A 27007-nucleotide genomic window follows, 5' to 3' on the forward strand; every position below is an offset into this window, starting at 1 on the left:
CACTCGATTGATGCAATATAAAATGTTTGGTTGTGCATGGCATAAGGTGTGATCACCCCTTCTAAATAGTGGTGACCTCATCATCTACGATCACAACATTGTTTTAGTACTAACTAGAAAACAAATGTGAGTCCATCCTAACTACTACTTCCTCCGTTCCTAAATATAAGACCTTTTAACGATTTCACTATAGACTACATACAGAGCAAAATGAGTGAATCTACATTCTAAAATGTGTTTATATACATCTGTATGTAGTTTATAGTGGAATCTCTAGAAGGTCCTATTTTTAGGAACGGAGGGAATAACATGTAGCACTACAAACTAAAATTCATATGACTCAATAGGGCAGAGTTCATAGATACCGAACAAGGTGGAATTCCATCCTCAAATTATTATATGTAGCATAGTCAACTAAATTTCGACCTATTCTTGAAGCCCTAAATTTATATTTAGCTTAGCCAGGAATAATAAACGTGAAGAGTTTCCCCCTTCAACAAAATGTGACTCCCCAGCGTCTAGGATTTTCCCTCCACCCAACAGTACTGTCGCTAGTCAACCACGCCTTCAATAGCCTTTGGGTCGTGGATGCGCAAATGACCTTGGCCCCTCGCCGATGGGAGGGAGCCCCCTCTCGTTCTTGTTTGGTTCGACGTCTCGATTGGGTTGTGTGGTGTCGGTGATGTCCCCTAGTAGGAATAACATCTCCCACGCGCAATCCCCGTCCTGATGATGCGTATAGCATCGTCGGAGGGTGTGTGGTGGTGCGTCTTCATTGGATCTCGTGGAATTCGGCCGGTATTGGTCTTTTATGAATCTGTTTGGATCCATCCTTCGGTCGTGTCTCTGCATGTGTGATCCTTCCGATATACGCTTCTCTTCATCATCGATGATTGATGTTCTAGTGCGTTGGTCTTGTGGGCCTTATAATGACGACTTCTTGACTATTTACTATAACAAGTTTTGCGTGACTCCGACAAAGGAGGGGCAATGAGAGCGGCGTGTCTTCGGCTCACTCTAGTGTTTGTACTCGTCGCTATGTGATCTATAAAACTAGATGTAATTTTTATTATTGCTGGTGTTCCTTTTACTGCCGTAACAGATGATAAATAGATTGTGAATTTTCTCACAAAGAAAAACAACGAGAATAAAAAATGATAGCTAACATCAGCAATGATGTCATCACTTGCAATAATAAATTCCACTTATGCAAGTAGGTATGGTCCGAATTGCCCTTCTGTTGGACTTTTCCATGAGAAGCAGACAGCTATGTTATTATTTTCTTGGAAACCCTTTACCTCTTTTTTGAGGCTGGACAATAACTTTATTTGTCTTGCCCATCTAGTCTTCTACGTATATGAAGTAGTTCCTTAACTTTGACTAGGATTAAAAAAGAGAGTAAGTTCATGTTTTTTGCTTATATTTTTTGTGGTTATTTGTATGTTCTTTATACTTTTTAGTTTATGAATCTATGCATAAATCCTATAATAATAAAGATGACTGTGGTGCTTATGAGCAAGTCAACTCATAATATTTAGAGTAACATGCACATTGTACCTTCTCTCCATTCTTTAAAATTAAAGTTAATTTGGTGATGGATGGAGTCATTTTAACCAAGTGTATGTGCATGCACGTTAACTAACACTGATGAACATCGAACATCATATCCTTACTTAGTTAGCTCTTGTGAGCACATAGATACATGTTAGACTTTTTTCGAGAGTAGATACATGTTAGACTTGACATGTGAAAAAGTGTGCAAACCTCATAAGAACCCAATAGTAAACAAGAAAAAGCGGCTTACACAAAATAAGTGAGGCAATTAGAAATAGTTGATCCCATGCTTACAATCTATACGGTGCAAACGAAAGAATTTTGTGGCTGCTTTGCCATTTACTTTGATAATATAGTACTCCCTCAATACCGAATTACTCTCTTAATAAACTATTTTAATGATCTAAACATTCTTATATTTTTTTTATGAAAGAAGTAATTTACAAGTAATTTAGGATAGACAGAGTAGATAGATTTTGGAGAGAATTGTAAATAACACTTTCTTTCTGAACTGGTCCTGTACTAACAAAAATATTGTAAGCCGCCGCCGGCATATGAACGTGTTCCATGGACTTTGGTTGCTGCCTAAAGGACAACCGGAAAGTAAAGGGATCGCGTAGAAATCCCAAAAAGTATGACAACGTCTCACAATCGTCACCGCGTTACATAAGAGTACTCCACCGATCTCTCACCGCTGTCCGCGCAGAATCAAACAATGGCCACGGCGGCAACGGCAGCTCGGCACATGGTCGCTTTGCCGTACCCGGGCCGCGGCCACATCAACCCCATGCTTGCCGTGTGCCGCCTGCTCGTCGCCGCGGACGGCGCCCTCACCATCACCGTCGTCGTCACGGAGGAGTGGCACGGGCTGCTGGCCTCCGCCGGAGTGACCCCCACGCTCCCAGACCGCGTCCGCCTCGCCACCGTCCCCAACGTCATCCCTTCCGAGCACGGCCGCGGGGCCGACCACGGCGGCTTCATCGAGGCCGTGAACTCCAAGATGGGGGAGCCCGTCGAGCGGCTGCTCGACCGGCTGGTGCTGGAGCTGGGGCGGAGGCCAGTTGCTATCGTGGCCGACACGTACCTGCAGTGGGCGGTGGCGGCCGGCGCGCGGCGCCGGATACCGGTGTGCTCGCTGTGGACCCAGCCGGCCACCTTCTTCTTGGCGCTCTGCCATTTGGACCTGTGGCGACCTGTGGTTGAAGGTGTCAGCGAAGAAGGTACTGGCTAATTCAGTCATGCTCCACAATTTTGCCAAGTAAATCAGTCATGCGTTCTACTTGTACGGTGCGCAGAACTAAATCGCAAGTCGTTGGATTCATATGTCCCGGGCCTCTCATCAGTGAGGTTATCTGATGTCAAGATCTTCCTGGCCTGGGAGCGGCCAGTGAAAATAGCAGCGCAGGTGTTCGTCAACGTACGCAAAGCGCACTGCGTCCTCTTCACCTCCTTCCACGAGCTCGAGGCCAGTTCCATGAGCAAAATAGCAGAGTCACTTCCCTGCCCCGTCTACCCAGTCGGCCCGTCAATCCTGCGTGCGCCGGACAACATGGAGAGCGCCCGTGACGGGGAGCACCGGCGCTGGCTGGAAGCGCAGCCGGAGAACTCGGTACTGTACGTCTCGTTCGGCAGCTTCGTCGCCATGCCGCCCAAGCAGCTCGAGGAGATCGCCGTGGGGCTGCGCGACAGCGCGGTCAGGATCTTCTGGGTGACCCGGGACAGGGCCACCGCCGGCTTGCGGGAGATGTGCGGCAACATGGGGTTGGCGGTGCCGTGGTGCGACCAGCAGGAGGTGCTGCGCCACCCGTCCGTCGGCGGCTTCCTCAGCCATTGCGGGTGGAACTCGGTGCTCGAGGCCGTGTGCGCCGGAGTGCCAGTGATTGGCTTCCCTGTTGCGTGGGATCAGCTGGTGAATGCTCGGATGATCGCCGACGAATGGAAGGCCGGCATCGACCTGAGGGAGCAGAGGGGGGAGGATGGGATCGTGAGCAGGGCCGCGGTCTCTGATGCCGCGAGGAAGCTGATGGATTTGGACAGTGCTGCCGGCCAAGAGATGAGGAAAAGGGCGGCGCATCTGCGCGAAGCTTCCCGTGGTGCGGTCTTGGAAGGCGGCTCGTCCCATCGTTCTTTGAGCGGTTTCCTCAAGGATCTTGTCGACGGAAAATTGGAGGTCGCTCAAAGTTCTGCGTGATATTCTTCTTTTATTCCAGTCAGTGACAGAAAAATCCAAATACCCCCTCCATAAACTGAAACCACGTAAGAATTACCTATCTGTTTACGGGTTAAAAACTGAAATGTACTTTGGTTTGTGGCGGAGTGAAGTCTGAAATAAATCTTGAGAATGTACACCTTGAGGATGTACAGCTCAATCCAAATAAACTCGACTTCCAATTTCCTGAAGTATGTACCCTATATTTTACAATCTCGGCAGTGTCATGAAGCCGCCTCTAACACTGTGGTTGAGGCCCTAGTCGAGCTCTTGCGGATGGACGGTGGCGCTCGACACGAGAGCCCTTGCGGATGGACGGTGGCGCTCGACACGAGAAGACCTCCATGGTGGCCTTTCATGGGTGCAGCGGCGGCGGATCTGGGTCCCTCCTCTTCTGCATTGGACGGCGGGCGGTGCCTTCCAGCTGGTCTGGTCCTGTGGCTTGGGGGGCGAAACACGTGGTTTTGGAGAGGGAGGCTACTAGGGGACGGGGGTGTCGTCGTGTGCCCCGTTGCCGGTACACGGGTGCTGGTCTTGGTCATGTGCTACTGCTTCACCTCCCCTTCCCCCGGTCGGCGTATGGTCGCGGTCCTTCTCGAGGCAAGGTCTTCGTCGGCGGTTCCGGAGACGGTTGAGGCGTGGATCTGATCAAAGTCATGTTCTTTGGTGGTTCTCGCAGTGGTGTGGTGGCAGGTCGGCGAGTCCTAGCGGTGGAAAGCACATTTGTTGTGGGTGGAAGGCGCGTCTCGGTTGCAGGCGAGCAGTCATGGTCGTTCGGGCGACATGGCTGCGGGTGGTTGGCTGAACAGGGATGCGACAGAGGGGTTGAAGCACCAGGGCACACCACTTGCCTAGTTCGTGCACCGGCCGTCGGTGACGGCGTCCGCGGACGTCATGTTCCTCCTTGCAGGCTCCGTCGTGGTGCCCCATCTCCTTTCGTCTAGCTCCGGATGAAAACTTAATCTTCAGATCATACGGTGGCGACATCCTGTGATCGTACCATTCTTGGAGTCATCGTCTTCGAGTCCTCGGTCCGGTGTGGTTCGCCACACACCCTCCCAGACAACCGCTCTTGATGGTGGTCTCCATCGCCTCCTAGTGGTTCTTTTGTGCACATCTTGTAGGTGCTTGGTAGTAGTTGAGGTTGTGTTTATGCCTGACATCCTTGTATCTCGCATTGGGAGTGTGTGGTGTGTGTTTGTATCGATGGCTTGGATGTAAATGATGGTTGCTTTATAATATAAAGCGGAGGAAACCCTTTTTTGTCACAACCGCGGTCGTTTTGAACCTTGAGATTACTATAGTGATGTGAACTAGATTATTGACTCTAGTGTAAGTGGGAGACTGTTGAAGATTTTGTGTGAAGCCTTGGAGACGACGTACCCGGGGCTAGGGTGAGCTGAGGGGGGACAGCGTAAGTGAGCGAATGTGTGTAAGCCCAGTCAAAGATTCCTATTCTAGGCGGGGCGGGCCATCAACCTTCGAATGGTGTTGGTCCTACGGACCATGAACGGATTCGCCTCTGGCCTCTGGGCACGTCGGAACCGCATGAGTTCACCGGGGTGGAGCACGGTCCGCCAAAATCGGCATAGGTTAGGTGCTATTGATGGAACATGGTAAGCCCATCTTTCTCTGAAATATGTCCTAGAGGCAACAATAAATTGGTTATTATTATATTTCCTTATTCACGATAATCGTTTATTATCCATGCTAGAATTGTATTGATTGGAAACTCAAATACATGTGTGGATACATAGACAACACACTGTCCCTAGTGAGCCTCTGAAGGACTAGCACGTTGATAAAAGATGGTCAAGGTTTCCTGGCCATAGACATGAGATGTAGTTTGATAATGAGATCACATCGTTAGGAGAATGATGTGATGGACAAGATCCAAACTATGAATGTAGCATTTGATCATGTTAGTTTATTCCTACTATTTTCTACATGTATGTTCCTCTGACCATGAGATCATGCATCTCCCGGACATCGGAGGAATACCTTGTGTGTATCAAACGTCGCGACGTAACTGGGTGAGTATAAAGGTGCTCTACAGGTATCTCCTAAGGTGTCTGTTGGGTTGGCATAGATCAAGACTGGGATTTGTCACTCCGTGTGACGGAGAGGTATCTCGGGTCCCACTCGGTAATGCAACATCACAATAAGCCTTGCAAGCAATGTGACTAAAGAGTTAGTCACGAGATTTTGTATTACAGAACGAGTAAAGAGACTTGTCGGTAATGATATTGAACTAGGTATAGAGATACTACCGATCGAATCTCGGACAAGTAACATACCGATGAACAAAGGGAATAGTATACAAGATTAACTAAATGCTTGACATAGAAGTTCGACCGATAAAGACCTTCATAGAATATGTAGGAGCCAATATGGGCATCCAGGTCCCTTTATTGGTTACTCATTGGAGAGTGTCTCGGTCATGTCTGCATAGTTCTCAAACCCGCACGACCTACACACTTAAGGTTCGGTGACAGTTTCAGTATAGTTGAGTTATGTATGTTGCTGACTGAATGTTGTTTGGAGTCTCGGATGAGATCCCGGACGTCACGAGGAGTTCCGAAATGGCCCAGAGATGAAGATTGATATATAGGAAGAGGGTAGTTGGGCTCTAGAATGGTTTTAGGCACTTCTGGTAGTGTACCGGGAATGGTGAATGGATTCCGGGGGTCCATCGGGAGAGATCCACCTACCCGAGGGGCCACATGGGCCTAAAAGGTGGCACACCAGCCCTTAGTGGGCTCGGCAGCCACCCCTAAAGGCCCTTGCGCCAAAGGCGGTGGGAGGAGGCTGTGACGCCCTCGATTTAATCGTACGCTAACCATACACGCAAATGCGTACGATCAAACCCAAGGACTCACGGAAAGATATCACAACACAACTCTAGACACAAATAAAATAACATCAGCTTCATATTACAAGCCAGGGGCCTCAAGGGCTAGAATACGAAAGCTCGATAAACACATGAGTCAGCGGAAGCAACAAATATCTGAGTACAGACATAAAACATGGGGTTCCTTAGAGAAAGCTAGCACAAAAGATACAACGATCGAACGAGGCGAGGCCTCCTGCCTGGGAACCTCCTAACTACTCCTGATCATCAGCGGCCTTCACGTAGTAGTAGGCACCGCCGGGGTAGCAGTCGTCGGTGGCGGGGACCTCCATCTCCTAGGCTCCATCATCTGGTCGCAGCAACGGATCGAGGGGACAAGGGGGAGCAAAGCAGCGGTGAGTACTCATCCAAACTACTCGCAAGTCTTACATCAGAACTATTCTAATTATGCATCAGTATCGAAGAAGGGGGTTATATGTGGACTGACTCCAGCAATGCGAGAATAGAGAGAGAAGGCCTAGTCCTAACGAAGACTAGCATCTTCAGGGTCTTGCAGCAATAGACGAGAGTAGAAAGGGGGGGGTAACACATTAATAGTCAGATTGTTGCAGCAAAATTAAAGTGAGGTCACGCCTAAAGATCCTCCCTCGACTCCCTGCGAGGAAGCAATCCCGAGGCAAACTAATTCCAGTTAAGTAACAATTGTAGTTGTAAAAGATCGAGGCACAACTCCAAGTCGTCCTTTAACCGTGGACACGGCTATCCGAATAGTTAATTTTCATCCCTGCAGGGGCGCACCACATGTCCCGTCACGCTCGATAACACTCTGGCCGGACATACTTTTCTGGGTCCTGCCCGGCCTCGGAATATCGACACGTCGTAGCCCCACCTAAGACTAATCAGAGAGGTCAGCCCGCCGGTCTAAATCCTAAGCGCAAAGGGTTCATGGGCCCAGTTCCCCTCCGTGCTCCTGCATGATGCGAGGGCGGCCGACGTCAGTCCTAGCATCCCTTAATCACAAGCGCAATGCATCTCGGGACCACTCGGGCGCGCGCCACTACGATTGCTGACATCTGAAAAGCTTCGGCTGATACCGCGACGCCGAGTACCCATAATTCTTCCCGCGTAGCCGGTTAGTGCGAAAAGGTCTCCGACCAACCCAGATCAAATACCCAAATCCATTAACATTTTAATTAGGCCAACAACACAGTCTCACGGGAATCCACCCGTCTTACAACTAATCACCAATGATCCCAGTAACATGGTCGAGTAACTGTGTGGTTGTAACATCGGGGGGAATCCGAGGTATCACCCTCGTTGGATTCCGAACGATGTACCTGTCAAGGTGGGCTTAGAGGAATCACCCTCGGGGGTCCCACACTTGCGGGGTTGCACGACAGGGGCATCGTCGGGAATGGTGAAAGAGGAATCACCCTCGATAACCACGACCGACTAGCTATACTACAGAGATATCATCAGGAGTACTTAGCGAGGTGTCACCCTCGGTACCCGATAGTATCTCTGTAGCGTCGTACAACGAAGGGGGGTGTAGGTGTTGGAAATATGCCTTAGAGGCAATAATAAATTAGTTATTATTATATTTCTTAGTTCATGATAATCGTTTATTATCCATGCTATAATTGTATTGATTGGAAACACAATACTTGTGTGGATACATAGACAAAACACTGTCCCTAGTAAGCGTCTAGTTGACTAGCTCGTTGATCAAAGATGGTCAAGGTTTCCTGGCCATAGGCAAGTGTTGTCACTTGATAACGGGATCACATCATTAGGAGAATCATGTGATGGACTAGACCCAAACTAATAGACGTAGCATGTTGATCGTGTCATTTTGTTGCTACTGTTTTCTGTGTGTCAAGTATTTGTTCCTATGACCATGAGATCATATAACTCACGGACACCGGAGGAATGCTTTGTGTGTATCAAACGTCGCAACGTAACTGGGTGACTATAAAGATGCTCTACAGGTATCTCCGAAGGTGTTCGTTGAGTTAGTATAGATCGAGACTGGGATTTGTCACTCCGTGTTACGGAGAGGTATCTCGGGGCCCACTCGGTAATACAACATCACACACAAGCCTTGCAAGCAATGTAACTTAATGTAAGTTGCGGGATATTGTATTACGGAACGAGTAAAGAGACTTGCCGGTAAACGAGATTGAAATAGGTATGCGGATACTAACGATCGAATCTCGGGCAAGTAACATACCGAAGGACAAAGGGAATGACATACGGGATTATATGAATCCTTGGCACTGAGGTTCAAACGATAAGATCTTCGTAGAATATGTAGGATCCAATATGGGCATCCAGGTCCCGCTATTGGATATTGACCGAGGAGTCTCTCGGGTCATGTCTACATAGTTCTCGAACCCGCAGGGTCTGCACACTTAAGGTTCGACGTTGTTTTATGCGTATTTGAGTTATATGGTTGGTTGCCGAATGTTGTTCGGAGTCCCGGATGAGATCACGGACGTCACGAGGGTTTCCGGAATGGTCCAGAAACGAAGATTGATATATAGGATGACCTCATTTGGTTACCGGAAGGTTTTCGTGCATTACCGGAAAAGTTTCGGGCTCATCGATAGTGTACCGGGAGTGCCGGGAGGGGTGCCGGGGACCATCGGGAGGGGTGTCACGCCCCAAGGGGTCTCATGGGCTATGGGAAGAGATAAACCAGCCCCTAGTGGGCTGGAATAAGTTCCCACTAAGGCCCATAAGGTTTGAGAAGGAAAAAACACAAGGTGGAAAGAGTTTCCAAGTGGGAAGGTGGAATCCTACTCCAAGTAGGATTGGAGTAGGACTCCTCCACCTCCAATTTCGGCCAAACCTTTAGGTTTTGAGGCTGCCTCCTCCCCTCCCTCCCACCTATATATACGGAGGTTTTAGGGCTGATTTGAGACGACTTTTCCACGGCAGCCCGACCACATACCTCCACGGTTTTTCCTCTAGATCGCGTTTCTGCGGAGCTCGGGCGGAGCCCTGCTGAGACAAGGTCATCACCAACCTCCGGAGCGCCGTCACGCTGTCGGAGAACTCTTCTACCTCTCCGTCTCTCTTGCTGGATCAAGAAGGCCGAGATCATCGTCGAGCTGTACGTGTGCTGAACGCGGAGGTGCCGTCCGTTCGGTACTAGATCGTGGGACTGATCGCGGGATTGTTCGCGGGGCGGATCGAGGGACGTGAGGACGTTCCACTACATCAACCGCGTTCACTAACGCTTCTGCTGTACGATCTACAAGGGTACGTAGATCACTCACCCCCTGTCGTAGATGGACATCACCATGATAGGTCTTTGTGCGCGTAGGAAAATTTTTGTTTCCCATGCGACGTTCACCAACAGTGGCATCATGAGCTAGGTTCATGCGTAGATGTCTTCTCGAGTAGAACACAAAAGTTTTTGTCGGCGGTGATGTGCGTTTTGCTGCCCTCCTTAGTCTTTTCTTGATTCCGCGGTATTGTTGGATTGAAGCGGCTTGGACCGACATTACTCGTACGCTTACGAGAGACTGGTTTCATCGCTACGAGTAACCCCGTTGCTCAAAGATGACTGGCAAGTGTCGGTTTCTCCAACTTTAGTTGAATCGGATTTGACCGAGGAGGTCCTTGGATGAGGTTAAATAGCAACTCATATATCTCCATTGTGGTGTTTGCGTAAGTAAGATGTGATCCTACTAGATACCCATGGTCACCACGTAAAACATGCAACAACAAAATTAGAGGACGTCTAACTTGTTTTTGCAGGGTATGCTTGTGATGTGATATGGCCAACGATGTGATGTGATATATTGGATGTATGAGATGATCATGTTGTAATAGATAATATCGACTTGCACGTCGATGGTACGGCAGCCGGCAGGAGCCATAGGGTTGTCTTTAAACTAACGTTTGTGCTTGCAGATGCGTTTACTATTTTGCTAGGATGTAGCTTTAGTAGTAATAGCATGAGTAGCACGACAACCCCGATGGCGACACGTTGATGGAGATCATGATGATGGAGATCATGGTGTGACGCCGGTGACAAGAAGATCGTGCCGGTGCTTTGGTGATGGAGATCAAGAAGCGCGTGATGATGGCCATATCATGTCACTTATGAATTGCATGTGATGTTAATCCTTTTATGCACCTTATTTTGCTTAGAACGACGGTAGCATTATGAGGTGATCTCTCACTAAAATTTCAAGACGAAATTGTGTTCTCCCCGACTGTGCACCGTTGCTACAGTTCGTCGTTTCGAGACACCACGTGATGATCGGGTGTGATAGACTCAACGTTCACATACAACGGGTGCAAAACAGTTGCGCACGCGGAACACTCGGGTTAAGCTTGACGAGCCTAGCAAGTGCAGACATGGCCTCGGAACACATGAGACCGAAAGGTCGAGCATGAATTGTATAGTTGATATGATTAGCATAGAGATGCTTACCACTGAAACTATTCTCGACTCACGTGATGATCGGACTTGAGATAGTGGATTTGGATCATGTACCACTCAAATGACTAGAGAGATGTACTTTTTGAGTGGGAGTTCTTAAGTAATATGATTAATTGAACTAATTGTCATGAACATAGTCTAATGGTCTTTGCGAATTCCGATGTAGCTTGCGCTATAGCTCTACTCTTTTATATGTTCCTAGAGAAAATTTAGTTGAAAATTGATAGTAGCAAACTTTGCAGACTAAGTCTGTAAACCGAGGATTGTCCTCGTTGCTGCGCAGAAGGCTTATGTCCTTAATGCACCACTCAGTGTGCTGCACCTCGAGCGTCGTCTGTGGATGCTATGAACATCCGACATACACGTTTCTGATGACTACACGATAGTTCAGTGCAAAATACTTAATGGCTTAGAAGCAAGGCGCCGAAAACGTTGTAAAACGTCACGGAACATAAGTGATGTTCTAAAGAGATGAAATTGTGATTTCATACCTGTGCCCTTGTTAAGAGGTACGAGACCTCCAACAAGATTCTTTGTCCACAAAGTAAAGGAGAAAAGCTCAATCGTTGAGCGTGTGCTCAGATTGTCTGAGTATGACAATCACTTGAATCAAGTGGGAGTTAATCTTCCAGATGAGATAGTGATGGTTCTCCAAAAGTCACTGCCACCAAGCTTTGAGAGCTTCGTGATGAACTATAACATATCAAGGATAGATACAATGATCCTTGAGCGATTCGCGATGTTTGACACTGCGAAAGTAGAAATCAAGAAGGAGCATCAATAGTTGATGGTTTGTAAAACCACTAAGTTTCAAGAAAGGCAAGGGCTAGAAGGGATACTTCGTGAAACGGCAAAGCAGTTGCTGCACTAATGAAGAGACCCAAGATTAAACCCAAACCCGAGACTAAGTGCTTCTGTAATGAGGGGAACAGTCACTGAGGCGGAACAACTCTAGATACTTGGTAGATAAGAAGGCTGGCAAAAGTCGAAAGAAGTGTATTTGATATACATGATGTTGATGTGTACTTTACTAGTACTCCTAGTAGCATGAGGGTATTAGATACCGGTTCGGTTGCTAAGTGATTAGTAACACGAAATGAAAGCTACGGCATAAACGGAGACTAGCTAAAGGCGAGGTGACGATACGTGTTGGAAGTGTTTCCAAGGTTGATATGATCAAACGTCGCACGCTCCCTCTACCATCGGGATTGGTGTTAAACCTAAATAATTGTTATTTGGTGCTTGCGTTAAGCATGAACATGATTGGATCGTGTTTATTGCAATACGATTATTCATTTAAGGAGAATAATGGTTACTCCATTTTCTTGAATATTCACCTTCAATGGTTTATTGAATCTTGATCGTAGTGTCACACATGTTCATGATATTGGTGCCAAAAGATACGAGTTAATGATGATAGTACCACTTACTTGTGGCACTGCCGCTTGAGTCATGTTAGTATAAATTGCATGAAGAGGCTCCATGCTGATGGATCTTTGTACTCACCCTATTTCGAATCACTAGTGACATGCAAATCATACCACATGAGCAAGGCCTTGTTTTCATTGAGATGAATTAAGATAGTAACTTGTTGGAAGTAATACATTTTGATGTATGCAGTCCAATGGGTGCTGAGGCACGTAGTGGATATCATTATGTTCTTACTTCACTGACGATTTGAGTAGATACAGGAGTATTTACTTAATGAATCACAAGTCTGAAATGTTGAAAAGTTCAATTCTGTTTCAGAGTGAAGTTCGTCGTAACAAGAGGATAAACTGTCTACGATATGATCATGGAAATGAATATCTGAGTTACGAGTTTTGGTACGCAGTTAAGACAATGTGGAAATTGTTTCGCAGTTCATGCCACCTGGAACATCATAGTCTGATGATGTATCTGAACGTCATAGCCACGCACTATTTGGTATGGTGCATACTATGATGTCTCTTATCGAATTACCACTATCGTTTATGGGTTATGCATTAGAGACAACCACACTCACTTTAAATAGGGCACCGCGTATTTCCGTTGAGATGACACAGTATAGACTGAGGTTTAGAGAAATCTAAACTGTCGTTTCTTCAAAGTTTGGGGCTTCGACACTTATGTGAAAAAGTTTCAGTCTGATAAGCTCGAACCCAAAGCGGATAAATGCATCTTCATAGGATATCCAAAACAGTTGGGTACATCTCCTATCTTAGATCCGAAAGCAAAGTGTTTGTTTCTAGAAACGGATCCTTTCTCGAGGAAAGGTTTCTCTCGAAAGAATTGAGTGGGAGGGTAGTAGAACTTGATGAGGTTATTGAACCATCACTTCAACCAGTGTGTAGCAGGGCGCAGGAAGTTGTTTATGTGGCGCCTACACCAATTGAAGTGGAAGCTGATGATGATGATCATTGAGCTTTGAATCAAGTTACTACAAACCTCGTAGGTCGACAAGGTCGCGTACTACTGCAGAGTAGTACGGTAACCCTGTCTTGGAGGTCATGTTGTTGAGCAACAGTGAACCTACGAGTTACGGAGAAAGCGATGGTGGGCCCAGATTCCGACAAATGGCTGGAAGCCGTGAAATCCGAGAGAGGATCCATGTGTGAAAACAAAGTGTAGACTTTGGTAGAACTACTTGATGGTCATAGGACTATTGAGTAAAAATGGATCTTTAAAAGAAGACAGATGATGATGGTGATAAGTCACTATTAAGAAAAGCTCGACTTGTCGCAAAGATGTTTTCGATAAGATCAAACAGTTGACTATGATGAGACTTTCTCACTCGTAGTGATGCTAAAAGTCTGTTAGAATTATGTTAGTTGTTGATGCATTATTTATGAAATATTGCACGTAGGATGTCAAAACATCGTTTTCTCGACGGTTTCCTTGAGCAAACATTCTATGTGATACAACCAGAAGGTTTTGTCGATCCTAAAGATACTAGCAAGTATGCAAGCTCCAGTGATCCTTCAATGGACTGGTGCAAGCATCTCGGAGTTGGAATATACACTTTGATGAGATGATCAAAGATTTTTGGTTTGTACAAGGTTTATGAGAAACTTGTATTTCCAAAGAAGTGAGTGGGAGCACTATAGAATTTCTGATAGGTATATGTGGTTGACATATTGTGGATCAGAAGTAATGTAGAATTTCTGTAAAGCATACAAGGTTGTTTGAAAGAAGTTTTCAAAGGAGTACCTGGATTACGCTACTTGAACATTGAGCATCAAAGATCTATGGAGATAGATCGAAAGCGCTTAATAGAAGTTTCAACAAGATGCATGCCTTGACAAGTTTTTGAAAGAGTTCAAAATAGACCAGCAAAGAAGGAGTTCTTGGTTGCGTTGTGAGGTGTGAATTTGAGTAAGACTCAAAACCCGGCCACGGCAGAATAAAGAGAATAGACGAAGGTCGTCTTCTATGCCTTAGCCGTAGAATCTAAAGTATGCCATGCTGTGTACCGCACCGGAAGTGTGCCTTGACTCAAAGTATGTTGAGAGGTACAGAGAGTGATCCATGATTGAATCACTAGCAGCGGTCGAAATTTATCCTTAGTAACTAATGGACTAAGGAATTTTTCTCGATTATGGAGGTGGTTAAAGAGTTTGTCGTAAAGGGTTACGTCAATGCAAGCTTTGACACTAATCCGGATAACTATGAGTAGTGAAACGGATTCGTATAGTAGAGTAGATATTTGGAGCATTTCCGAATAGCACGTAGTAGCAGCATCTATAAGATGACATAAAGATTTGTAAAGAACGCACGAATCTGAAAGTTTCAGAACCATTGAATAAAACCTCTCTCACGAGCAAGACGTGATCAGGCCCCATAACTATATGGGTGTTGGATTCGTTGGAATCACATGCTGATGTGAACTAGATTATTGACTCTAGTGCAAGTGGGAGACTCTTGGAAATATGCCCTAGAGGCAATAATAAATTAGTTATTATTATATTTCTTAGTTCATGATAATCGTTTATTATCCATGCTATAATTGTATTGATTGGAAACACAATACTTGTGTGGATACATAGACAAAACACTGTCCCTAGTAAGCGTCTAGTTGACTAGCTCGTTGATCAAAGATGGTCAAGGTTTCCTGGCCATAGGCAAGTGTTGTCACTTGATAACGGGATCACATCATTAGGAGAATCATGTGATGGACTAGACCCAAACTAATAGACGTAGCATGTTGATCGTGTCATTTTGTTGCTACTGTTTTCTGCGTGTCAAGTATTTGTTCCTATGACCATGAGATCATATAACTCACGGACACCGGAGGAATGCTTTGTGTGTATCAAACGTCACAACGTAACTGGGTGACTATAAAGATGCTCTACAGGTATCTCCGAAGGTGTTCGTTGAGTTAGTATAGATCGAGACTGGGATTTGTCACTCCGTGTTACGGAGAGGTATCTCGGGGCCCACTCGGTAATACAACATCACACACAAGCCTTGCAAGCAATGTAACTTAATGTAAGTTGCGGGATATTGTATTACGGAACGAGTAAAGAGACTTGCCGGTAAACGAGATTGAAATAGGTATGCGGATACTAACGATCGAATCTCGGGCAAGTAACATACCGAAGGACAAAGGGAATGACATACGGGATTATATGAATCCTTGGCACTGAGGTTCAAACGATAAGATCTTCGTAGAATATGTAGGATCCAATATGGGCATCCAGGTCCCGCTATTGGATATTGACCGAGGAGTCTCTCGGGTCATGTCTACATAGTTCTCGAACCCGCAGGGTCTGCACACTTAAGGTTCGACGTTGTTTTATGCGTATTTGAGTTATATGGTTGGTTACCGAATGTTGTTCGGAGTCCCGGATGAGATCACGGACGTCACGAGGGTTTCCGGAATGGTCCAGAAACGAAGATTGATATATAGGATGACCTCATTTGGTTACCGGAAGGTTTTCGTGCATTACCGGAAAAGTTTCGGGCTCATCGGTAGTGTACCGGGAGTGCCGGGAGGGGTGCCGGGGACCATCGGGAGGGGTGTCACGCCCCAAGGGGTCTCATGGGCTATGGGAAGAGATAAACCAGCCCCTAGTGGGCTGGAATAAGTTCCCACTAAGGCCCATAAGGTTTGAGAAGGAAAAAACACAAGGTGGAAAGAGTTTCCAAGTGGGAAGGTGGAATCCTACTCCAAGTAGGATTGGAGTAGGACTCCTCCACCTCCAATTTCGGCCAAACCTTTAGGTTTTGAGGCTGCCTCCTCCCCTCCCTCCCACCTATATATACGGAGGTTTTAGGGCTGATTTGAGACGACTTTTCCACGGCAGCCCGACCACATACCTCCACGGTTTTTCCTCTAGATCGCGTTTCTGCGGAGCTCGGGCGGAGCCCTGCTGAGACAAGGTCATCACCAACCTCCGGAGCGCTGTCACGCTGCCGGAGAACTCTTCTACCTCTCTGTCTCTCTTGCTGGATCAAGAAGGCCGAGATCATCGTCGAGCTGTATGTGTGCTGAACGCGGAGGTGCCGTCCGTTCGGTACTAGATCGTGGGACTGATCGCGGGATTGTTCGCGGGGCGGATCGAGGGACGTGAGGACGTTCCACTACATCAACCGCGTTCACTAACGCTTCTGCTGTACGATCTACAAGGGTACGTAGATCACTCATCCCCTCTCGTAGATGGACATCACCATGATAGGTCTTTGTGCGCGTAGGAAATTTTTTGTTTCCCATGCGACGTTCACCAACAGTAGGTGTTGTGTCAGGTCTGGCTCGTCGATCAGGGATCGAGATTGAAAAGAAGCAGGGCAATTGGACTACGGGGCCAGAGGGGATGACTGCTCCACCTATACTAGGCATTTTAAAGGTACAAGACTGAAAGTAGTAGTTCATCAAAAAGAGGCTATGCATCAGATATAGGAGCTAACTACAACAGTAGCAAAATACTAATGCAAGCAGTAGGAAGAAAGACATAGGTGATATAGGAATGATCAGGGGGGGGGTTTGCTTGCCTTGCTGCTCTACGGCAAAGGACTGATCGGCAGGGTCGTAGATGTACCCGGCAGCAGCGTCAGTCTAGGGGTCTATCGGTAAGAAGAGGGAGAAGAAACAATAAATAATAGCAACAGTGCAACACAAAGCATGACATGGCAAGATGCAGGCTAGACATGAGCTAAGGCAGCAACATTCGTCATAGACGGGTCGGAAGAATATTTGACGATATTTTCCCGGTCTCGGGCTACTACCGGTTATACTGGAAATGATGGAAAAGTTCCATGTTTGCTATGCTAGGGACGCGTGTCAGACGAACGGGCCGTGTATCCGGGTTCGTCTCGTTCTGCTGATCAACTTTCATGTTGAAAATATTTCGATCTGACTTACGGATTATTTAATATTAATTTTTAAAGTTTTATTCAATAATTACGAATTAAAAACAGATTTGAATAATTTAATAAAAAGCTATTATGACATTAGCATGATGCCTTGCTAACATCAACAGTTGACTGGTCAACTAACCAGCGGGTCCCGAACGTCATAGGCACAAGTTTTAATTAAGATTAAATATTAATTAATCAGATTAATTTAGTGGGGGACCCACGTGACATACTCTAATTATTCTAATTATCCAATTAATTAATTTAACTAATATATATCTATTTATTTATTTAATAAAAAGATTAACATTATCTTTATTTTTTTAATTATCGCGTGGGGCCTCCCTGTCACAGACAGCGGGTGCGTTGGCCCCACCGGTAAGTGACCTTAGGCCAAATACTCGATTTTATTCACACATACATAATCATGTAAATATCGTATTCCTCCAAATATCTATATACGCAAATACATACATCGCATCTCATACATATATACATACATACATACATACATACATACATACATACGACATCTAATACATCTTTTGTTTTATTTTCATTTAACCCTCACACTCTCATCTCTCTCTATCAACAGACAACAGAGAACACAACAGAGGGTTCTCTCTGCTAATTCAACATAGAAGAACACCTCCTTCAAAACCTCCTACCGGTCACTACCGTCGACGGATCGGAGTCCCGTTTGTCGGAACAGAACCGGGACGGTGAGGGGAACGCGAAGGTGGAAGGAGCCCGAGGAGGGGCTCACCAACGTTGATGAGACGGCCCGGTGAAGCCGGAGTTCGCAGGAAGGTGGAGGTGACGGCGGTGATGGCGCGGTGGTGACGGTGGTGCCGGTGACGGTCGTGCCGGCGAGGAAGAGGCCCTCCCGGAGGGGGCAGCGTTGAAGGAGGGGGCGGCCAAGGTGAGGCCGGCCGGATCCGGCGAGGTGGAGATGTCTCCCTGCCCGGTCCCTCCTGGACCGAGCGGAAGGAAGGCCGACGGGGGGGGGGGGGGGGGTTGGGGCCGAGAGGGAGGTGGAGATGTAGGGGAGGCCCGGTGGGGGAGGGGCTCGCCGGCGGGGTGGAGGGCCGAGGGGGCCTTGCTGCCGGCTGGAGGGGCTCGGTCCCGGAGGGAGGATCGGGCAAGCAAGGAGGTGAGGTGGGAGACGAGGTGGGGGGGTCTGGTGTGTGGGGAAGAGGGGCTCAGTCCCGGGCGAGCAGGGGGGCGACGTTGGGACCGACGGGAGGGGCGATCTGGGAGGCGGGGGGCTCGATCGTGGGTGCGGGAGAGGGAGCAGGTCGAGGGGAAAAGGGGTCTCGCGGGGGGGGGGGGGGTTGCTGGGGGCTCTCGGTAAAGGAGAGAGCGGGGGGCGTGGGGTGTCGGTGGGGGTCTGCGTCGGTGGGGGGGTGGGGCCCCGCCGAGTGGTGGGTGGGTTGCGGGATGGGGGCTGGAGCCCCTGGCGGTGGCTAAGGGGAGCGAGGGGAGCCACGGGGGTTCCCGCTAGGGTTCCCAGGCGAGAGTGGCCTGGCCGACTGGGCCTCTAGGCCGAGTTGGGCCAAGGGGGTGGGGGGTTTCCTTTTTTCCTTTTTCTTTTTTTTTCTTTTTTTTGTTTTTTGTTTTTTCTATTATTTCTTTTTTTATCATTTGTTTTTCTTTCTTTTACTTTCTGACATTCTATTATTATTATTTTCTTATATATGTATATCTTTCTGTTCTAACTATATAGGACTTTTAATACAATTAAAAATGTCCGATTCGTTTTTATAACCTATTAGGGAATTTCAATAACTCTCCTCGTATTTTTACTTAACATCACAAAATGTTTCTCGTTCGATTTTATTTTTAACTTTTGAATTCGACTTGGTTTTCGACTAACACGAGATCAATGATGGAGTTTATGATGACGTGGCTTCATTAGCGTGGATTACTGTCGCTTGACTAGAGGGGTTACTGTAGCACAAATCCGGGGGTGTCACAGAGGCCAAGTTGGGAGGGAATCCTACTAGGAGTAGGACTCCACCTCCCTTAGTGGAAGAGGATTCTTCCTTTCTTGGTGCACCACTGTGACTACCCCAGACCGACGCTCCAGAATATTCCCTTCTAATTATGTTTTCGTCGTGTGATTATTTCTTTGTTGCATTCATCATGTCATCATGCCATCATGTACTTAATCTTTTGCAACTCAAATAAATAAATTTCATGGATCTTAGATCTATTTAAATTGAGGGATTCACATGGTGATTCTCTCTATAACATATCCTCCCAATATTTTAGGGAGCTACTTTAAAGTATCCCATTATTTTGGAATCACCCAAGAACGCACTTACATTTTAAATCTCATGCTTTTCTACTTCAAGTTTGGTCCCCGAACCTTGCGGTCATTCTTTCATCTTTTCCCTTGGTCCACCTTCATTCTCAACATTTTGGACTAATAAAAATCTTGTCCTAATTCAAATTGTTGGAATTGATTCAAATGATTTTAAATTAAAAAAATCTGGTCTTGATGCAACTTCTATTTTCTTGGGTCAAGCTCATTTTTATGAGTCCAAGGAAATTATCTCCAGGTCTAAATGCTACCCCTTGCTTCTTCTCCTTTTTCTCATATTTTCTATTTTCCAGTTTTAGAATACCAGAAAGAAAGTGCAGAGGGGTAGCCAGCCGGCCCAAGGCCCAGCCCCCTCAGCAACCCTAGCGACAGGAGCGATCCCCGTCTCTCCCTCTCGTTCCCAGCCCCGCGCCGCACCTTTGTCTCCCTCCTCTCGATCTCTCCCTTTCCCGCGCGTTTCCCTAGAGCACCACCAGGGAGGCCCCGATCCCCATGGCTGCCCAACCTTCTGCATGCCGCACCCTTCTCCCTCGCGAGCTCATCGCCTTGGGCTCTTCCTCGCCCTGCTATGGCCCCGCTCTCCGTCGAGCTCGCCCTCCCATGGCGACCACCTCTTCCTCGCCTCCAAACCCGACCACTTTGAACGCCGACTCCGGCCACTTGCGCGCTTTCATGCCACTCCAGCACCGGCGTTGTCGCCTCGAGCTGCGGTGGGGGCTCGTGCCATAGCCTTCTGCGCCCAGCCAGCAACAACAGCTCCCCAACCCTCCTGCTCGCTTCCATGGCACTCCGCCGCCAGACCCCAGGGTCGACCGCGTTGACCAGCACCTAGGCCGGTTCCCTCGCCAACCACTCTTCTTCATCCCTTCGTTTTCCTCCTCCTCTGGGATTGTTTCCCTCTCTCTCCTTCCGCAGGAGCTCTGCCAGGCTTCTCTGTTGGGGAGCGACATCAGGACCACCATATCGAGCCTCCCCTCACGCGGATCTGACCCGTCTGTTCCATTCCTCAGCGGTGGTTGCCTCCCGTCGCGCCGTTAACCTACACCATCGCCTTCCTTGTTGGTCCCGCGTGCGTGGGTTTCGAGTAGCAACCCTCGATTCTGACAGCTCCCCATGCCCTGCCTCCTCCCTTTGCTTTGCGTTCGAATGCTTGGTCGTCGCCCTGCTGTTTCCCTGTGCCCGTGGGCTTCATCCTCCTTGATTGCAGGATGTAGCACACTAAGCCTTGTAGCGTTGTGCTCATTGAATCCCCAAGCCCCGAGACTGCCAAGTGCCTCGATGATCACAAGTGTTCGACTGCGCAGATTTGTCAAGTACCCCATCAGCAAGACCAACGACCATGAACGTCTACAGAACGAGTACCACTACCATCGTTGTGTACGACTACCGTCGCTGAAGACCCGTGTACCACTACACCAGTTATACGTTTACCGTCGACAAGATCACGAGTACCACTACTTCCCCGACGTCCATGATGGCCCATGTACAACTACACCGCCACAACTTGACCCGCTCCGAGAGGCACGCTTCAGAGGTATAACCGTTGAGACGATGCGTCTGGACCGACTGCATGTGATATATGAGTTGAACCCTATGTTTGCATGTTTTATCTTGATCGCTACACATTGTCCCTCTTTTGCCGTGCCCCGACACATGGGAACTATTGGAAATATGCCCTTGAGGCAATAATAAAATGGTTATTATCATATTTCCTTGTTCATGATAATCGTCTATTGTTCATGCTATAATTGTATTAATAGGAAACAGTAATACATGTGTGAATAAATAGATCACAATGTGTCCCTAGCAAGCCTCTAGTTGGCTAGCTCGTTATTCAATAGATGATCATGGTTTCCTGATCATGGGCATTAGATGTCATTGATAACAGGATCACATCATTGGGAGAATGATGTGATGGACAAGACCCAATCCTAAGCATAGCACTAGATCGTATTGTTCGTATGCTAAAGCTTTTCTAATGTCAAGTATCTTTTCCTTCGACCGTGAGATTGTGCAACTCCCGGATACCGTAGGAGTGCTTTGGGTGTATCAAACGTCACAACGTAACTGGGTGACTATAAAGGTGCACTACGGGTACCTCCGAAAGTGTCTGTTGGGTTGGTACGAATCGAGATTGGGATTTGTCACTCCGTGTGACGGAGAGGTATCTCTGGGACCACTCGGTAGAACATCATCATGAGCTCAATGTGACTAAGGAGTTAGTCACACGATGACGTGCTACGGAACGATTAAAGAGACTTACCGGTAACGAGATTGAACAAGGTATAGGTATACCGACGATCGAATCTCGGGCAAGTTCTATACCAACAGACAAAGGGAATCGTATACGGGATTGATTGAATCCTTGACATCGTGGTTCATCCGATGAGATCATCGTGGAGCAAGTGGGAGCCACCATGGGTATCCAGACCCCGCTGATGGTTATTGTCCAGAGAGGTGTCTCGGTCATGTCTGCCTGTCTCCCAAACCCGTAGGGTCTACACACTTAAGGTTCAATGACGCTAGGGTTATAGGGAATTGTTATACGAGGTTAACGAAAGTTGTTCGGAGTCCCGGATATCACGAGGAGCTTCGGAATGGTCCGGAGGTAAAGATTGATATATAGGACGGATGGTTTCGGATACCGGAAGTGTTTCGGGCATCACCGGTAACGTACCGGGACCACCGGAGGTGGCCCCGGGGGTCCACCGAAGGGGGGGCAACGACCCCGGGAGGTAAGGTGGGCCAAGTGGGGAAGGGAACCAGCCCCTAGGTGGGCTGGTGCACCTCCCCACTCAGCCCAATGCGTGGGGGAGAGAAAAGGGGGGGCAAACCCTAAGCCAGGTGGGCCTAAGGCCCACCAGGGGTGCGCCACACCCCTCCTCCCCCCTTTGGCTGCCGCACCAGCCACATATAGGGCTGCCCCCCCCAGGAGAGGGAAACCCTCAAGGGGGCGCAGCCCCTCCCTCCCCCTATATATAGTGCGCACTTTTGGTCATTGGAGATAGACTTTTGCCTCTCTCTCGGCGCAGCCCTGCCCTTCTTCCTCCTCCTCTGTGCCGGTGCTTGGCGAAGCCCTGCCGGGAGACCTCTTCTCTCCATCGACACCACGCCCTCGTGCCGCTGGAGTTCTTCCCCAACCTCTCCCTCCTCCTTGCTGGATCAAGGTGCGGGAGACGTCACTGGGCTGCACGTGTGTTGAACGCGGAGGTGCCGTAGTTCGGCACTAGATCGGAATCGCTGCGAGTACGACTCCATCAACCGCTTTCTAGCAACGCTTCCGCTTAGCGATCTTCAAAGGTATGAAGATGCTCTTACCCCTCTCTCGTTGCTGGTCTCTCCATAGGAAGATCTGAATATGCGTAGGAAAATTTTGAATTTATGCTACGTTACCCAAAAGTGGCATCCGAGCCAGGTTTTCTATGCGTAGATTCTATGCACGAGTAGAACAGAAAAGTTGTGGGCGATGATGTGTCAATTTGCTTGCCGCTACTAGTCTTATTCTTTTCCGGCGGTATTGTGGGAAGAAGCGGCCCGGACCGACTTTACACGTACGCTTACGTGAGACTGGTTCCACCGACAGACATGCACACCGTGCATAAAGGTGGCTAGCGGGTGTCTGTCTCTCCTCCTCTAGTCGGATTGGATTTGATGAAAAGGGTCCTTATGAAGGGTAAATAGCTTTGGCATATCATCATTGTGGCTGTCACGTAGGTAAGAAGGCATTCTTGCTAGAAACCCAAATCAGCCACGTAAAACTTGCAACAACAATTAGAGGACGTCTAACTTGTTTTTGCTGGGTTTGACATGTGATGTGATATGGCCAAAGTTGTGATGTTGCATGTATGATGTATGAGATGATCATGTTATTGTAATAGGTTTCACGACTTGCATGTCGATGAGTATGACAACCGGCAGGAGCCATAGGAGTTGTCTTAATTTATTGTATGAGATGCAACGCCATGTGCTTACTACTTTTACTTCATTGCTAACGGTTAGCTATAGTAGTAGTGATAGTAGTAGTTGGCGTGACGACTTCATGGAGACACGATGATGGAGATCATGGTGTCACGCTGGTGACGATGATGATCATGCGATGCCCGAAGATGGAGATCGAAAGGGCGAAGATGATAATGGCCATATCATGTCACTATATGATTGCATTGTGATGTTTATCATGTTTTACATCTTATTGCTTAGAACGTCGGTAGCATAATAAGATGATCCCTCTTAAAATTTCGAGAACGTATTCCCCTAAGTGTGCACCGTTGCGAAGGTTCGTTGTCTCGAAGCACCACGTGATGATCGGGTGTGATAGATTCTAACGTTCGCATACAACGGGTGTAAGCCAGATTTACACACGCGAAACACCTAGGTTGACTCGACGAGCTTAGCATGTACAGACATGACCTTGAATACAAGAGACCGAAAGGTCGAACATGAGTCGTATGGTTGAATACGATCAGCATGAAGTTGCTCACCATGGTGACTAGTCCGTCTCACGTGATGATCGAACACGGGTTAGTCAACATGGATCATGTATCACTTAGATGACTAGAGGGATGTCAATTTAAGTGGGAGTTCATACTTAATTTGATTAAATGAACTTAATTGTCATGAACTCGGTCTAAAAGTTGTCTTTATAAATATTGTAGATGGCCAACGTCAACCTCAATTTCAACAACAAGCTGAAAGATGATGGTAGAAACTATACGGACTGGGTTCGCAACTTGAAGCTCATCCTTGAAGCAGCTAAAAAGGCTTATGTCCTTGATGCGCCGCTAGGTGACCCTCCCGCTCCCGCAGCAGCCCAGGACATTCTGAATGTCTGGCAAACGCGGAGTGATGACTACTCTCTAGTTAGGTGTGGAATGTTATATAGTTTAGAAACGGGGCTCCAAAGGCGTTTTGAGCAACACGGAGCATATGAGATGTTCCAGGAGTTGAAGCTAGTTTTTCAGGCTCATGCCCATGTCGAGAGATATGAAGTCTCCGACAAGTTCTTTAGCTGTAAGATGGAGGGAACAGTTCTGTCAGTGAGCACATACTCAAAATGTATGGGTTACACGGTCGTCTGACTTCACTTGGAGTCGAACTTTCAGATGATGCTATAATCGACAGAATCCTCCAGTCTCTCCCACCAAGCTACAAAGGCTTTGTGCTTAACTACAACATGCAAGGGATGGAAAAGACCATTCCCGAGGTGTACTCGATGCTCAAGTCTGCAGAAGTAGAAATCAAGAAAGAGCATCAAGTGTTGATGGTCAACAAGACCACTAGTTTCAAGAAAGGCAAGGGTAAGAAGAACTTCAAGAAAGACGGCAAAGTTGTTGCCGCGCCCGGTAAGCCAGATGTCGGGAAGAAGAAAAAGAATGGACCCAAGCCTGAGACTGAGTGCTTCTATTGCAAGGGAAAAGGTCACTGGAAGCGGAACTGCCCCAAATACTTAGCGGACAAGAAGGCCGACAACATTAAAGGTATATGTGATATACATGTTATTGATGTGTACCTTACCAGCGCTCGTAGTACCTCCTGGGTATTTGATACCGGTGTTGTTGCTCACATTCGCAACTCAAAGCAGGAACTGCGGAATAAGTGGAGACTGCCCAAGGACGAGGTGACGTTGCGCGTGGGGAATGGTTCCAAAGTCGATGTGATCGGCGTCGGCATGCTACCTCTACATCTACCATCGGGATTAGTTTTAAACCTTAATAATTGTTATTTAGTACCATCTTTGAGCATGAATATTGTATCAGGGTCTTGCTTAATGCGAGACGGCTACTCATTTAAGTCAGAGAATAATGGTTGTTCTATTTATATGAGTGATATGTTTTATGGTCATGCTCCGCTGGTGAATGGTTTATTCTTGATGAATCTCGATCGTGATGTTACACATATTCACAGTGTGAGTACCAAAAGATGTAAAGTTGATAATGATAGTCCCACATACTTGTGGCACTGCCGCCTTGGTCATATCGGCGGTAAGCGCATGAAGAAGCTCCATACTGATGGACTATTAGAGTCTCTTGACTTTGAATCATTTGACACATGCGAACCGTGCCTCATGGGCAAGATGACTAAGACTCCATTCTCAAGAATAATGGAGAGAGCAACCGACTTATTGGAAATAATACATACTAATGTGTGTGGTCCAATGAACATTGAAGCTCGCGGTGGCTATCGTTATGTTCTCACTCTCACCGATGATTTGAGTAGGTATGGGTATATCTACTTGATGAAACACAAATCTGAGACATTTGAAAAGTTCAAGGAATTTCAGAGTGAGGTCGAGAATCAACGTGACAGAAAAATCAAGTGTCTACGATCTGATCATGGAGGAGAATATCTGAGTCACGAGTTTGGCACACACCTAAGGAAGTGTGGAATCGTTTCACAACTGATGCCGCCTGGCACACCGCAATGCAACGGAGTGTCTAGACGTCATAATCGCACCTTATTAGATATGGTACGATCTATGATGTCTCTTACCGACTTACCGCTTTCATTTTGGGGATACGCATTAGAAACTACAGCATTCACTTTAAATAGGGTACCGTCTAAATCCGTTGAGACGACACCGTATGAACTATGGTTTGGCAAGAAACCTAAGTTGTCGTTTCTTAAAGTTTGGGGCTGCGATGCTTATGTGAAGAAACTTCAACCAGAAAAGCTCGAACCCAAAGCGGAGAAATGTGTATTCATAGGATACCCTAAGGAAACTATTGGGTATACCTTCTATCTTAGATCCGAAGGTAAAACCTTTGTTGCCAAGAACGGATCCTTTCTAGAGAAAGAGTTTCTCTTGAAAGAAGTGGGAGGAAGGTAGAACTTGATGAGGTAATTACACCCCCTCTCGAATAGGATAGTAGCACAGCGCGGGAAGTTGTTCCTATGGCGCCTACGCCAACTGAAGAGGAAGTTAATGATGATGATCATGAAGCTTCGGATCAAGTTACTACTGAACCGCGAAGGTCCACAAGGGCACGCTCCGCACCAGAGTGGAACGGCAACCCTGTGATGGAAATCATGTTGTTAGACAACGGTGAACCTTCGAACTATGAAGAAGCGATGGCGGGCCCGGATTCCAACAAATGGCTTGAAGCTATGAAATCCGAGATAGGATCCATGTATGAGAACAAAGTATGGACTTTGGTGGACTTGCCCGATGACCGACGAGCCATAGAAAATAAATGGATCTTCAAGAAGAAGACTGATGCAAATGGTAATGTAACCGTTTATAAAGCTCGACTTGTCGCAAAGGGTTTTCGACAAATTCAA

At 47.2% G+C, this 27007-nt stretch overlaps 1 protein-coding gene across 2 annotated transcripts; it reads left to right on the top strand.

Moving 5' to 3' along the window:
• Window positions 1-2095: 2095 nt before the first annotated feature.
• On the top strand, window positions 2096-3933 carry LOC123440391 (UDP-glycosyltransferase 87A1-like). Of its 2 annotated transcripts, none has more exons than XM_045116963.1 (2): window positions 2096-2774; window positions 2898-3933. In XM_045116963.1, exons 1-2 carry the CDS (start codon window positions 2270-2272, stop codon window positions 3743-3745), a joined length of 1353 nt encoding a protein of 450 aa, XP_044972898.1. In that variant the 5' UTR covers window positions 2096-2269; the 3' UTR covers window positions 3746-3933. The 2 variants fall into 2 exon arrangements, with proteins under 2 accessions (XP_044972898.1, XP_044972897.1); XM_045116962.1 differs by having other exon boundaries at window positions 2098-2774; window positions 2850-3933.
• Window positions 3934-27007: the final 23074 nt, after the last annotated feature.

The sequence above is a fragment of the Hordeum vulgare genome, chromosome 3H (assembly GCF_904849725.1).
Source record: "Hordeum vulgare subsp. vulgare chromosome 3H, MorexV3_pseudomolecules_assembly, whole genome shotgun sequence".
Lineage (NCBI taxonomy): Eukaryota > Viridiplantae > Streptophyta > Magnoliopsida > Poales > Poaceae > Hordeum > Hordeum vulgare.